Here is a 12,465-nt window from a genome sequence, read left to right as displayed (position 1 = left end):
AGCCTTGTCACTGAAAGTTAATGCCACTGCACCACTGCACCAAGGCCTTGTCGCTATCGCCTTGTGTCATCCATCATCATTGTTCTGATACTTGGTACTCCATCCCTTCTCGCTTCGCCTGCTGCGAACCTCAAAGCTCTCTCTGCCTTTTCCCTGACCGCTAAGGCTGCTTCGTGCCGCCCGCAACCGCCATCACCGCCTTACCCTTCTTATCATCGTTACACCTCTTACTATAGCCACAAACCCTATCGCCATGGCTGCCTTGCCTTCCCAACACGACCTGCTTCAGCGCCTCCATGACTACCGTACCTTTGACGAAAACCGCCAGACCGAGATCGAGTTTTTGATCCAGAGCTGTATTAAACTCAACAACACGTGCTCCACCCTAGAGTCGGATCTAGAGGATGAGAGAGCTACCCGCCGCAAGTGGAAGAAGCGTGCCGAAGACGCCGAAGCTGCCGTGGCTCGCAAGTATACTGTGGTCCTCGTCGACGGCGATGGCTTCATATTCCGCAAGGCCTTCTTTGATGCCCTGAACACTTCCGGTGGCTCCATGGCGGCCAATGAGCTTTACAACCAAGTCATCAAGCACCTAAAGGCGGCGGATGTGCTTCCAGGCATTAATCCCGACTGTGATGTCCTTGTCAACATCTATGCAAATAAGCAAGGCCTGGCCCGAACCCTTGCGGCTGCCGAGTACCTTAACCACCCTTCCCAGATCGACACCTTCTTTTGCTCCTTTACCCAGAGCCGCAGCCTTTTCCAGTTTATTGATTGTGGTCCGGGAAAAGAGAGGGTCGATGCTAAGTTACGAGGTAATGCTGTCTCAATGTGCTTGTGTCATTAACTAATCCCTCTCGAGATACCTTCCGCTTCTATGCAAATAATGCTCTATGTCATCGCATCTACTTAGCATGTTCTCACGATAATGGCTACATCGCCGAATTCGACAAATATCGCCATGACCCCGTGGCCTCCAAGGTGGTCCTAGTCCATGGCGCACAAACCGCTGCCGCTGCCCGAGCCTACGGCACTTTACCTTTCAAGACGACAAGATTTGACAATGTTTTCGAGTCCTCGTGCTTAGAGATCATTCCCAAGTCCGAGCCGGTTTATGTCCCACCCACCCTCGAATCACTCAGCCTAGCTTCCTCCTCTACCGAAAATGGTAGCTCGGATTTGACCCCAGCTGTCAGTAGGTCGAGCCATTCGTCCAACCCAACCCCACAATCCTTGACAACCATGGCTACACTTCCACTCAACACCAGTATCAGAACCCCATCTCAACCTCAGTTGTCCACACCACCAACCGAGGTAGCGAGGCCGAAACCTGCCCCTCCGGCTCATGTTGCAGCTGTTAATGGGGCCCACGAAAGCAAGGGCGGAATTCCAGTCAACCGCAATGGCCAAAGAATCGATCTAAAGATGAGAACTCCCACAGCATCGGAATTGGAAAAGTTCGAGGACCGTATCGCCATTCGGAAGCTCTGTAACGAGCATCATCTTCGAGACAACTGTGAATCGTACAGTTGTCGTTATGACCACGAACCCATCGACGCCGCCATGAAGAACACCTTGCGCTATAAGGCGAGAAGCATTGCCTGTACTCAAGGTTCCAAGTGTCGGCGAAGCGATTGTTTTTATGGCCATCAATGTCCGGTAAGTCATCTGGAGGGGGTCATTGTGCTACCGCTGTGTCGTTTCAGTGTGCTGACGATCGAGCAGTGGGGTAACAACAGCTGCGCAAATCCGAAATGCTCTTTCCTCAAAGCCGGTCTACACGACATCAGGGATCTGGAGATTGCCAAGGTCGTGGCACCTGCTCCAAACTATTGAGAAGTGAGTCGAAGCCACGCAGAGTGAGGGGTTTGAGGCTTGAAAGGAGTTGTCGCAATGCAGTACCTCTCTTACTTGATTCATGCTTTGCCTTTCTTATTTGATGATTGAAGCAAGCGAGGCGAAAGCGAGATGCGTGTAGTTGATAGATGGCAGCATCTCTGGCAAATGTCTGCGTTGCTAATAACAAGTACTTCTTACAAATCCTGCCATCCTGGCAGCCAAAGTTTCCAGGGTCATTTCAATAGCTGGGCCGCCATCATGGGTGTTTGTACCAATTGAGGCGAATTTCGCTACAGTAGCAGTTTGCCTCGAGGCATCCAAGGCGAGTCCCGAAGGACTTTTGCATGGAATAGCGCAGCATGGTGCCCACTTGGTTGGGGGGATCTTTTGCTTTTCCCGGGGTTCTTTGTGTGAGTTTCTGCCGCGAGAAAGGCGAAAAGTAGGCCTGAAGCAGTTTAAACGGCCAGCTTCCTCCATAGATCGGATGCACGGATGAAAAGCTTCCTCCCTGCTCGCCTGGGTCAGCTCATCCTTGTTGGCATTGGGCACCCGTGGACGTGTCCTGGGGAGGCCTGGGTAGTGGGTGCATATCCTCCACTCAGCGTCGACTGCGACTCCGCTACCCGCTGATCAGGAGACCACACAGAACCATCATCCATGCACGACCGCGCTGCTCTTCCACCTGGATTGCGATGCTTTTCTGCCCGTGCAAGCCATGCAAGCCATGCCACCTACTTCCCGGCACGCTTGACACGACCATTTTGCTCGTCAGGCTGCTACTGCTGCTTGTCATTGACTAAAAAAACCTTGGATTAGCACCTGCCTGGCGGGCGAACAAATGGCATGGTTGGTCACAGACAACTGCGGCAGGCTGCAACGAGGCATCAAACAACAACCTCTTCCACTGAACTCGTGGCTCAAGGCCCTGGTTCGCGCGCTTGACATTCATCATCCATCATTCACTTGCTCAGCCGTCACAGATTTCTGCCTTTTCCCTCTTTTTGCCTTGTTTATCCCCTTGTTATCTCTCTTGGCTGACTTGAGAAAAGGCAGAAGCCAGATCTTCGTGCCTGTGACTCGATCTCTGCTGCTGCTGTTGCTTGCTCTGCCTCAGCCTCAATTCTGCCTGAGACAGCCTACTTTTTATTTTCATCTCTTATACCTTTTGTGAATCACCCTCTCACCCCCCTACATTCCTTCTACGCCTTGTGTATTAAGGCGCTGGCGGCTCATCTTCCCGATCCACATCTCTTCGCTATTGACCTACCTACAGTGTTACACTTTACACCACTAGACCTCGACCTTCCATCCCTCCCCACCTTTGTTCCCCAAGCAAGATGGACCAAAATTCCGGTGTCACAGCAGAAACAAAGAAGGCAGAGTCTTCGGCCGAACGCCCCACCACCAGCAAGATTCCTGCACCAAAGGCTGCCAAAGACAAGAAGAAATACAAGAAGTCAGTTGGACCGTCCAGCAAGGCCAAGTCAAAACGTGGTAGCAAGAAGAAGGAAATCGTAGAGACGGAAGATGAATCGACAGACTCCGAGTCCTCCTCGGAAGCCTCGACCGATAGTGACGACTCGAGCGACTCAGGGAGCGACTCTTCGTCCTCTGTGGCGCTTTCCAAGAAGAAATCCAAAGTCAAGAAGCTGAAGGCTCAGGCAAAAGCCCTCGCCAAAGAACTGGAGAAGCAGAAGAAGAGGTCCAAGAAAAAGATCACAACTGAAGACGAGGATTCATACAGCGAGGATGACTCTGAGGAAGAGATCATCAGACCTCGGTCAAGAGTTCGAGTCAAGCCGTCCAAGAGGATGTCTAGGAAACACGACAGCCCAGATCGAGGGGAATGTGATGTTATTGAGATCCGTGAAGACCCCAAGTCTGCAAGATTGCGTCAACTGAAATCATCCTTGCGAAAACTTGACTTTGACAATAATCCTCTTGCTCCTCCGTCCGCTGTGTTCGGCATGCCCCGAGCCCAGCTTAATCCAGAGCCAATCCCCCTCAGCAGTTATGACAAACCTCGAAGAAACCGGCGTAGAGAGGCCGTTCTCGAAGACGAAATCCTCCTTGAGGACCTCGAGGAAGTTAAGCCGAAGAAGCAGAAGAAGCCGAAACGCGCCTCCAAAGTGGCCTACAAACGAGTGGACCAACTTTGGGACCAATCGATCCACAACTTCAAGCTCACAGAGACTGTCAAAAATACCGGGGAGGCCATCTGGGACCAGTATATCTTCACTGTTCGTCGTCGGTTCGACTGGGAGCACAAATACCTGGCAACGGTTGTCGACATCAAATCCGAACCTCTCAAGCAATGCCTTCAACATGTCATGGCGGGCGTCAAGGGAATCAGCCTGGTAGAAGATACGCCGCACCTGGATCCCAATATGCTCTTCTTGTATCTAGAAGAGATGAGGGACTATATCAGGACCCTCGAGGACGATGCTGGAGGAAAGAAGCGCAAGGAGGCAAAGGTTTCCAAGACCAAAGCCAAACATCTTCGAGTCATGGTCAAATACCTGGACAAAGATTTTGCCGAGACCAAGAAGAATCTGTACCCAATGCTGGATAATGGCATGATCACCTTTGACCTCCTCTGGGCCTTGTACAAGCCGAATGCCATTGTGTACACTTCGACTTACGGTGATCAGGAGGAACCGCGGGCTTTCAAGATCGATTTCACCACCAAAGAATCGCACTTCATGAGGGGCAGTTGGTACATCGTCGAAGGCCGATACCTCGAGTACGACGGCAAGAACTTTGGCATGGGCACCACTCACGCGGAAATTTCCTCCTTCCAAGGTGTGCGCAAGATAACCTCGCTGGATTGCTATCCACTTCAGTATCACAAACATGCGGAGAAGATGAGAACCCAGCTCATTGACCGAGGCAAGCGTTTTGTGGCCCTGCAGGGTATGAACTACCGTCACCATAGGGGCATGGCATACACCAAACGCAAGAAGCAAGTGCTGAAGATCAACATTGACGGGCGTGTCATGGTCGATCCCGCCATCCATCGCCGAATCAATCCCAACTATCCGGCCAGCGTCATCAAGCCAAAGGACGATCCAGACGGAGGCATGCTCGACGACACCGATGAGAGCTACGGCTTTGACAGTGGTAGCGACATGGAGGCCAATAACCAGACCACTCCTTCCGATGAAACCATTCAGGTGCAGGAGACCAAGAGGTACAAAGTGGTCAGGACGCCAAATGGTGAAAATGTCATTGTGGAGGTCAACTCAAAGGAAGACATCGACTGGAGCCAGAACACGGAACCACTTGGGGATGACAAGCTATCCACCCACGAATTTACCGAGGAAGAATTGCTCATTGCCAGCCCTGTCGTTCTGGGCTTTGCTTTTGGCGAAAAGCTTTGGCTCGAGTTCACCGTCTCTGGCATTTCTGATGTCGTCTTCAACGACCAAGCCTTTGAGAGTCTCGTCCTTCCTGACAACCACAAGTCCATTGTCAAGGCCCTTGTCTCCAGTCATACTTTTCAAGCCCACAAGAGTATTGATGACATCATCTCTGGCAAAGGCCGTGGCTTGGTTGCTGTTCTCCACGGTCCTCCAGGCACCGGCAAGACGCTTACAGCGGAAGGGATTGCGGATCTCCTCAAGTGTCCGTTGTACATGGTCAGTGCGGGCGACCTGGGCACCGAACCAACCAAGCTCGAAAAGGAACTCCAAAACATTCTGGATATTGCCCACAGTTGGGGAGCAATCCTGTTGCTGGACGAAGCCGACGTCTTTTTGGAACAACGTTCGATTCACGACATTCATCGCAATGCGCTTGTCAGCATCTTCCTTCGCCTTCTCGAATACTTCCAAGGCATTCTGTTCCTGACCACCAACCGCGTGGAGACGTTTGACGCTGCCTTTGTGTCACGAATCCACCTATCGCTGCGGTTCCAGAACCTTACGACCAAGGCGAAACGCACCGTATGGAAGCTCTTCATTGATCGGGTTAAGAACCAAGAAGGGATGCAAGTTGCGAATATCACCGAGCAAGATTACAACGACCTTGCGCGCCGGGAGGTCAATGGGCGACAGATCAAGAACTTGGTGCGTGCTGCACAGGCTCTGGCTGTCCACGAAGAAGTGCCTTTGAGTATGGTGCATATCAGGCGTGTGATTGACGTGGCTGAGAGCTTTGAGATGGACCTTAAGGGTGGGACTGGATACACCGATGCCATGAGAAGTGAGTTTTGTCCACCAAACTGCTAGTGTCTTGCTGACTTTGATAGGCTATACTTGACACGCCACCCTTTTCGACTATTCTACGATGACAAGAGTGCTCCTTCTCAGTCATTAACCACCGTCTTTTCTCCCTACCTTGTCCAGACTGGCCGCCAAGGGTACTGTCACGGGGTGATCGTGTTGGTTGTAGGCCAACACCCCAACCAAACGGTCTCTTTTCTTCGGCGCATTGTTTCGGTGGGTAAATGGGCTCGGTGGGCAGAACTGCAAGATTTTGTTTTTAGCGATTTGTTTCATGCACGTATTTGACGACACCAGCCGTTTGTGTCAGTCCACGGACACTTTGTTGGGCTACGAGACATGGAGACAGGGTCAAACGAGAGGCTAGGTGGAATGATGGCATGAGTTACGAGGCAAGGCGTTTATGGGTACGGTTTGAGCAGGCGAGTTTTTTATTGTCCGGCACCATTAACTGCATCATAGCCTCAGGGCTTCAGCCTATTGAGTATGCATAATCAGATGGGTATTCCGTTCACTTTGTCTGGACCGCGTTGTGTTTTTTGTGCATGTGTCGATTTCCGCATGGTACATGTCCTCCTTCCGTTTGAGAGGCCGCTTTGCTTTTTGCTCAAGACTTTCGTCTGCAATGGTTGGACACGCAAGTCTATCCAGCCATGCAGATGTCTCTCTCTTCTCTGCCCTCTATTCTTTGCTTCATCGCCCCCTTCGATTCTGCCGGCCTCTTTACTGAGCGAGATATCCACCATCCACCACGATGGACCCGCCGGTCATCCAGCTGGCGCCTTCACCGGCGAGGAAGACGGCAGCGCGGGCAATGTCCTCGGCCCTGCCTGTGCGGCCCCAGGGATGCAACATCTTCATCGTGGCGTCCATGCTGTCGCGGTCGTTCTTGGAGTACATGTTCTCGAGCAGGGCCGTGTCGGCAAAGCCCGGCTGGATGGCGTTGATGTGGATGCCGTCCTTTGCGTACTCGAGCCCAACCGCCCGCGTAAGCCCCAAAACCGCACTTTTGCTCGCACAATACGGCGATGTGCCGGGCATCGCGATGCTCCCCATGATGCTAGAGATGTTGATGATCCAGCCTCGGTGCACGTCCGACGTCGTGGTGGCCAACGCACCGGCGGGCCGCGAGTGTCGCGGGTGCGGTTCCTGCGCGAGCATCTGCGTCACGGCGTACTTTGTCCCCAGCCATACGCCCTTGATGTTGACTTGGTACGTCAGGTCGAGCGCCGCGACGGGCGTCTCGTGGATCCGGGGGAACGCGCCGGAGTATTCTTTCGCGCCAGTTTCGGCGGAGATTCCTGGAGAGCCGCAAAGTGGGGAGAGGTGAGGTTAATGCGTGGATGGACGAGGGATATTGAGCAGGCCAAACGAGTTCAAGAGTGAGGAGTGAGGAGTTCAAAGGACGAGGGATGAGACAGTTGTGGACGCAGGTAGTCAACAACCAACCAACTACCCACCCACACACAGAGAAAGAGAAGAGATTGAATACTCTCTTCTCAAGGAAGTGAACATGACTGACAGAAGGAAAAAAAAAAAAAAAAAACTCACCAGCATTATTCACCATGATATCCAACCTGCCGTACCTCTGGACGGCAAAGGCAACAGCGGCCTTGACGCTCTCCTCGTTCGTGACGTCGCACTGGACGAAGCTGGCCCTTTCCTTGGAAGGTGCAGGCCACTTGCTGTTGACCAAGTCGACCGTCGGCGTCGTCAAGTCCGTGTCCTTGAGCCTTCCCGCGATAGTCGGGGCTACCGGCGGCGTGGGCTTTAGGTCTGCAGACACGACGTACGCGCCTGCAGCGGCGTATGCGAGGGCCATGGCGCGGCCGAGCCCCGACGAGGCGCCGGTGATGAGGGCGACTTTGTCTTCGAGGGAGGCGATGTTGCCGATAGGCGAGTCGCTGGCGGGGAAGACGTGTGGTGGCGGGTCCATGTTGGGTGTTTATAGACAGAGATGGGAGCAATACAAGAGTAAACAACCGGATGTGGTGGAAAGGGCAGGTCTTTGTCTCTTGACAAGAGAGATATATACCTTGGATATAGATGTACTGGTATGTTAATGTTTATGTAGCTATGTGCTCTGTATGTATGGACATAAATACCTAGGTTAACCTGTGTATATGTAGCAAAACCCAAACCCCCCCAGACGAGAGATTCCGAGAATGGCATCTGGACATGTACTACCGAGCCATGAAAGGAGGGGCAACCAAGTCCTGCGAGTCGTACTTGGTCTCTCAACACCGGCCTCGTATTGAAACAACAACTCGTACTCGGTCCCGAGCGAGTTGGGACAAGTACATACATACTACTTCTTCCCCTCCTGGTCCCTCCTTTCGAGCGAGACGACGAGACAGCGAAATGACAAGCGAGTAAGTGAGTGAGTGAGTGACGCGCGGAAGTCTGACTCGACTCTACTTACTTACCCATCCTCACGGTCCTCGCCTTGTTCACTTCCCCTCTCTAGCCAGCTGCCCAGCTCGCCATCCAGACGAGGGAGGACATGTCGCACCTCTGGGCTTTATTAAGTAACTACGTCTCGGGCCGAGCGAGTACATATGCGTATGACGATGAGGGGGAGAAGCCTTGGAAACGGGAAGCAGGAGTGGACAGGCAACCAGGGAAGATGTCTCTTGGTGTTGATCTTGAGCGTCCCCCACCGTTTTGCCGACTGCGGCCCGAGGCTCAGAAAGCTGCCTTTGCAAGTCAGGGTCAGGGTCACGGAGGAATTATATGGTAGAGCGCACTCGGAGGATATACGCCGCAGACACAGACGGGTGACTGGGAGAAATACTTACTCCAAAGAGGGAGAACCCGGCAGCCTGGCACCCTCTGATATTTGCGGTCTTTTTCCAGCCAGCCAGTCAGTCGGCCAACCAATCAGTCTTTCTAAGTAGGCGAATACCAACGTGGCCACGAATATGACGATGATTATGAACAGAGAGAAAGGAACCACAAAATCTTGACCTTCGTCATTTCTCAACTTCCTTCAACACTATCACTTTTCCGGATGAATCAGTCTTCCTCAATAGGACATGGGTCAAATCACATTCCCCAAGGTAGGCTTAATGCGATCGGGGCTCTATTTCATTGACTGTCAAAAACTGTATGATTATGAATCTTTTTGCTTGGCCATATAACATCAACCCAGTCACCCCAAACCAAACCAGCACAACCCGCAACCCGCAACCCGCAAACATGCCAGGTCCCAGCAAGCCTGCCTGCCAGCGAGCGCAACAAGAGAAAAGAAAAAAAATCATTTCGCCACGGATTTGGAAACATTGGACAAATGGTCGAATCAACATGCGCGGTGTAACCGTGGTATGGGATCTTGAGACTCCACCCTCTTCATTGACGTTGCCCTGCTCGGTAGGGGGGTTTGATACAGAATAAATGCCTCTGTTGTGGATATTGAGGATAGAGCGAGGTCGAGGGTAAGGGCGAGGTGGAGAGATGGGTATGTATGTGTGTGTATATATGTGAGAGGGAAAGACCTGCTTCGTCTTCCTTCTCAGAGATGAGCATCGACACGAGAGAGAGGACAGAATATATATATATCTTTGGCTTTGACACAGAATACCCAAGAAAATCAAAACAAAATGCAGGACCAGAAACCAAACCCCCTCTTCAAAATCTACTCGTCGACCGCTTCTCAATGGGCCGGCGTCCCTCTCCTCGGCCTCGTCGAGAAGGGATACCCTGAAGGGAGCTATGACGTCGAAAACATTGATTTGAGTGAGTAAACCTACTTTGACCCGGTCTATATGTCTCGCACAATGGCTCGCACAGTGGCTGATGACGGACACTGACTGGCAAACCAGTGAACGGCGGCAATTTCCACCCAGACTACGTCGCCATCAACCCCAACGGGACGATTCCTTCGTTGACTAGCCCGGCCCTGCCGGCGCCGTTGGTCGAGAGCGCCGACATCCTCGTCTACCTCGACGAGGGCCGTCCGGAGGGGATCACCCTATCTCCTGGAAAGAAAGGGGGCGATGTCGATGTCGTCGACAAGGTCAAGGAGGTCATTGACCTGGTCCACTCGCCGCAACTCAGCACAAACATCATCCTCCTCGACGCCCGCGACCGGGATGAACTCAAGGCGAAACAGGCCAGTCCGTTCCGCGACTTTCTCGCCGCCCGCCAGGCCGCGCTGGACGGGTATGCCGCCCAGTTTCCCGAGAATGTCTTCTACCGGTCGCGCCGGGACATGAACCATGCCATTTATAGGCATTACTACCTCGACGAAGATGACCATCAAGACTTCTTCGACCAAAGCCGCGCCGACTACCGCGGTTTCGCCGCCGGGGTCGCCCAGCTCGACACCGCTCTCGTGCTGCCCTACGCCGCGGGCCCCGACCTGACACTCGCCGACCTCCACGTCGTGCCCTGGCTGGCGCACGCCATGTGGGGGGCCGGCAGCGAGCGCATCGACGACTTTGCGCCCCTCGAGGCGCTGGTGCGCAAGACGGTGCCCGACTTTTGTGTTGGCGAGAAGGTGAGGGCGTGGTGGGCGAATATGGTGCGGCGCGAGTCGGTGCGCAGGGTGTATCCGAGGCCGCATTGAGTATTGAGTTAGGAGTCAGGCCTCGGAGGGTTTCATCTCTGGTGGTAGGGTGGATATCTAGGTACCTAGGTAGGTATGTAAGTACCAGTTGGTGAGGGAAATACTAAATACCAAATACAATATACCAGGTCAGATATCAAAGGCCAGAGGCCAAAGGCTATTACTACTAGTGGTACTTTGCGTGTGAAGAACCTGAGGTACACGATCGTGCTCTCACGGATCCCTTCTCTCCCTCTCTCATCCCATCCTCGTCCCATCCTCGCCCCCTTCTTTTTGTTGTGTCTCTCTCTGTGTGTGTGTATATGTCTCACGCATCCAAGACATTACCCCCAAACTGTCCCGCAATGTTCCCCTTGGGCTGAAACTCACACACCAGGTAATAATCGCCGTGGGCCGTGGCACACTGGTTCGCCGACCACGAGCACCCGATCTTCGTCGTGGCCTTCCACACCAGCTGCGTGAAGTGGTACTGGCCCGAGTGGTCCGCCGCCCACGAGTAGTAGTCGCGCACCTCGCCGTACCACCAGTCCAGACCCTTTTTCAGCCACAGCGTGAAATTGGGCACGGTGCTGGGAGGGGTCAGGTAGAACGAGTAGATGTTTTCGCCGTAGGGGTTGTTGGGCTTTTTTCTCCTACCCAACCCTACTCGGTTCCTCGGGGACCGAGGCGAGAGGGGAGGGGAGGAAGGGTCAGTTAAGGATAACGTAGTATGGGATTGGATAGGTTCAAGGGGGAAGATGTCCGCAGGGGAATGTTGGAAAGAGTATGTATGTATGCAGATATATATGAGAGAGATAGAGCGCGTGCGTGCAGCTGAATATAAACCGCCAGAGCCACCCAAAGGAGATGGGGAAGAAACCATACCGTATGCACCGGACTACACCTCGTCGCCGCCGTCTTGGCCGCCTGCGCAAGCGCATTGTCCCACGTCACGGCCGGCGCAGAGTGCAAGGCCCGATAGGCATTGACCCGGGCCAGGACCGTGTTTTTGAACGTCGCGTCGGTCGGTGGAGGCGGCACCGCCCGCTTCTCGAGAGGTGGCCCTTGGACCATTGCGTGCTCGTGCTCGTGCTCGGATAACGGAGATGCCATGGTCGATATGTTCGACATGGTCGATGACAGAAAGAGGAGGAAGAGGAGAGGGGTAGATACTGTGGGACACCGCATGTTGAGGGCCGTCACTGTCACTGTCGGTGCTCGCTGTGATGTTGGGTTAGGCTTTGTGAGGATCTAGAATGATCGCGAAAGAACAGAGCGATGCTGAGGGAGAGACAGAGGTAGAAGGGGAGTTTCGAAACCAAGAATGAGAGTGGGAGATCCTGGGGAAGTGATACACCAGCTCAGCGACCTAAATACCATTCCTTCAGCTTCGATGCCGCCATCAGCGATACGAAGGACAGCATCGAACTGAATAGCTGCCTGGCGGTTGGTTCAAGTCATGTGTTTCTCTGTGGAAGGCTGAATACGAGGCTGAACCTGTCATCTGAGCTCGTACGAGGGACCTTTACGAGAAATATGCCCCAACGAACCCCAGCTTTGACAATTCGTTTCGTGTTTTCTTTGCAGGCTGGACAAGCCTTGGGATGGTGGTGCAAGTGATGGGGACGGGCATGGCCATGTGTTGTAGGTAGTTGTGTCACTCGAGATCAATCCATCTGTGCAGCAGCGAATGATGGATGCAGTGCTGTGGTCCGAGCTGAACCTGACAGGGGCATGGACAAGCAAACAAGCCATGTGAGTGAGTGAGTTAATTGACTTCAAGGCTGAGGTTGAGGCTGGAAAGGCGGATACGAGTCGACGACGGCAAGTCGTGCACCGACGCTTCGTGTCACAGTC

At 53.3% G+C, this 12,465-nt stretch overlaps 5 protein-coding genes across 5 annotated transcripts; 3 read left to right on the top strand and 2 right to left on the bottom strand.

Moving 5' to 3' along the window:
- Positions 1-253: 253 nt before the first annotated feature.
- Positions 254-1,836, top strand: AYO20_06073 (hypothetical protein; the record flags this gene model as incomplete). Its single annotated transcript, XM_022644364.1, has 3 exons — positions 254-815; positions 863-1,659; positions 1,726-1,836. 3 exons carry the CDS (start codon positions 254-256, stop codon positions 1,834-1,836), a joined length of 1,470 nt encoding a protein of 489 aa, XP_022499668.1.
- A 1,340-nt stretch (positions 1,837-3,176) lies between these two features.
- AYO20_06072 (hypothetical protein) lies at positions 3,177-6,099 on the top strand (the record flags this gene model as incomplete). Its single annotated transcript, XM_022644363.1, has 2 exons — positions 3,177-6,042; positions 6,089-6,099. 2 exons carry the CDS (start codon positions 3,177-3,179, stop codon positions 6,097-6,099), a joined length of 2,877 nt encoding a protein of 958 aa, XP_022499667.1.
- A 686-nt stretch (positions 6,100-6,785) lies between these two features.
- On the bottom strand, positions 6,786-7,998 carry AYO20_06071 (hypothetical protein; the record flags this gene model as incomplete). Its single annotated transcript, XM_022644362.1, has 2 exons — positions 6,786-7,363; positions 7,614-7,998. 2 exons carry the CDS (start codon positions 7,996-7,998, stop codon positions 6,786-6,788), a joined length of 963 nt encoding a protein of 320 aa, XP_022499666.1.
- A 1,663-nt stretch (positions 7,999-9,661) lies between these two features.
- AYO20_06070 (hypothetical protein) lies at positions 9,662-10,629 on the top strand (the record flags this gene model as incomplete). The annotated part of the gene is made up of 2 exons (XM_022644361.1): positions 9,662-9,797; positions 9,884-10,629. 2 exons carry the CDS (start codon positions 9,662-9,664, stop codon positions 10,627-10,629), a joined length of 882 nt encoding a protein of 293 aa, XP_022499665.1.
- Positions 10,630-10,936: 307 nt separating this feature from the next.
- AYO20_06069 (hypothetical protein) lies at positions 10,937-11,739 on the bottom strand (the record flags this gene model as incomplete). Its single annotated transcript, XM_022644360.1, has 2 exons — positions 10,937-11,198; positions 11,513-11,739. 2 exons carry the CDS (start codon positions 11,737-11,739, stop codon positions 10,937-10,939), a joined length of 489 nt encoding a protein of 162 aa, XP_022499664.1.
- Positions 11,740-12,465: the final 726 nt, after the last annotated feature.

This window comes from Fonsecaea nubica (genome assembly GCF_001646965.1).
Source record: "Fonsecaea nubica strain CBS 269.64 chromosome Unknown Scaff37, whole genome shotgun sequence".
Classification (NCBI taxonomy): domain Eukaryota; kingdom Fungi; phylum Ascomycota; class Eurotiomycetes; order Chaetothyriales; family Herpotrichiellaceae; genus Fonsecaea; species Fonsecaea nubica.
Note: the sequence above shows the minus strand (reverse complement) of the source record. Positions and strands in the feature narration are given on the sequence as shown.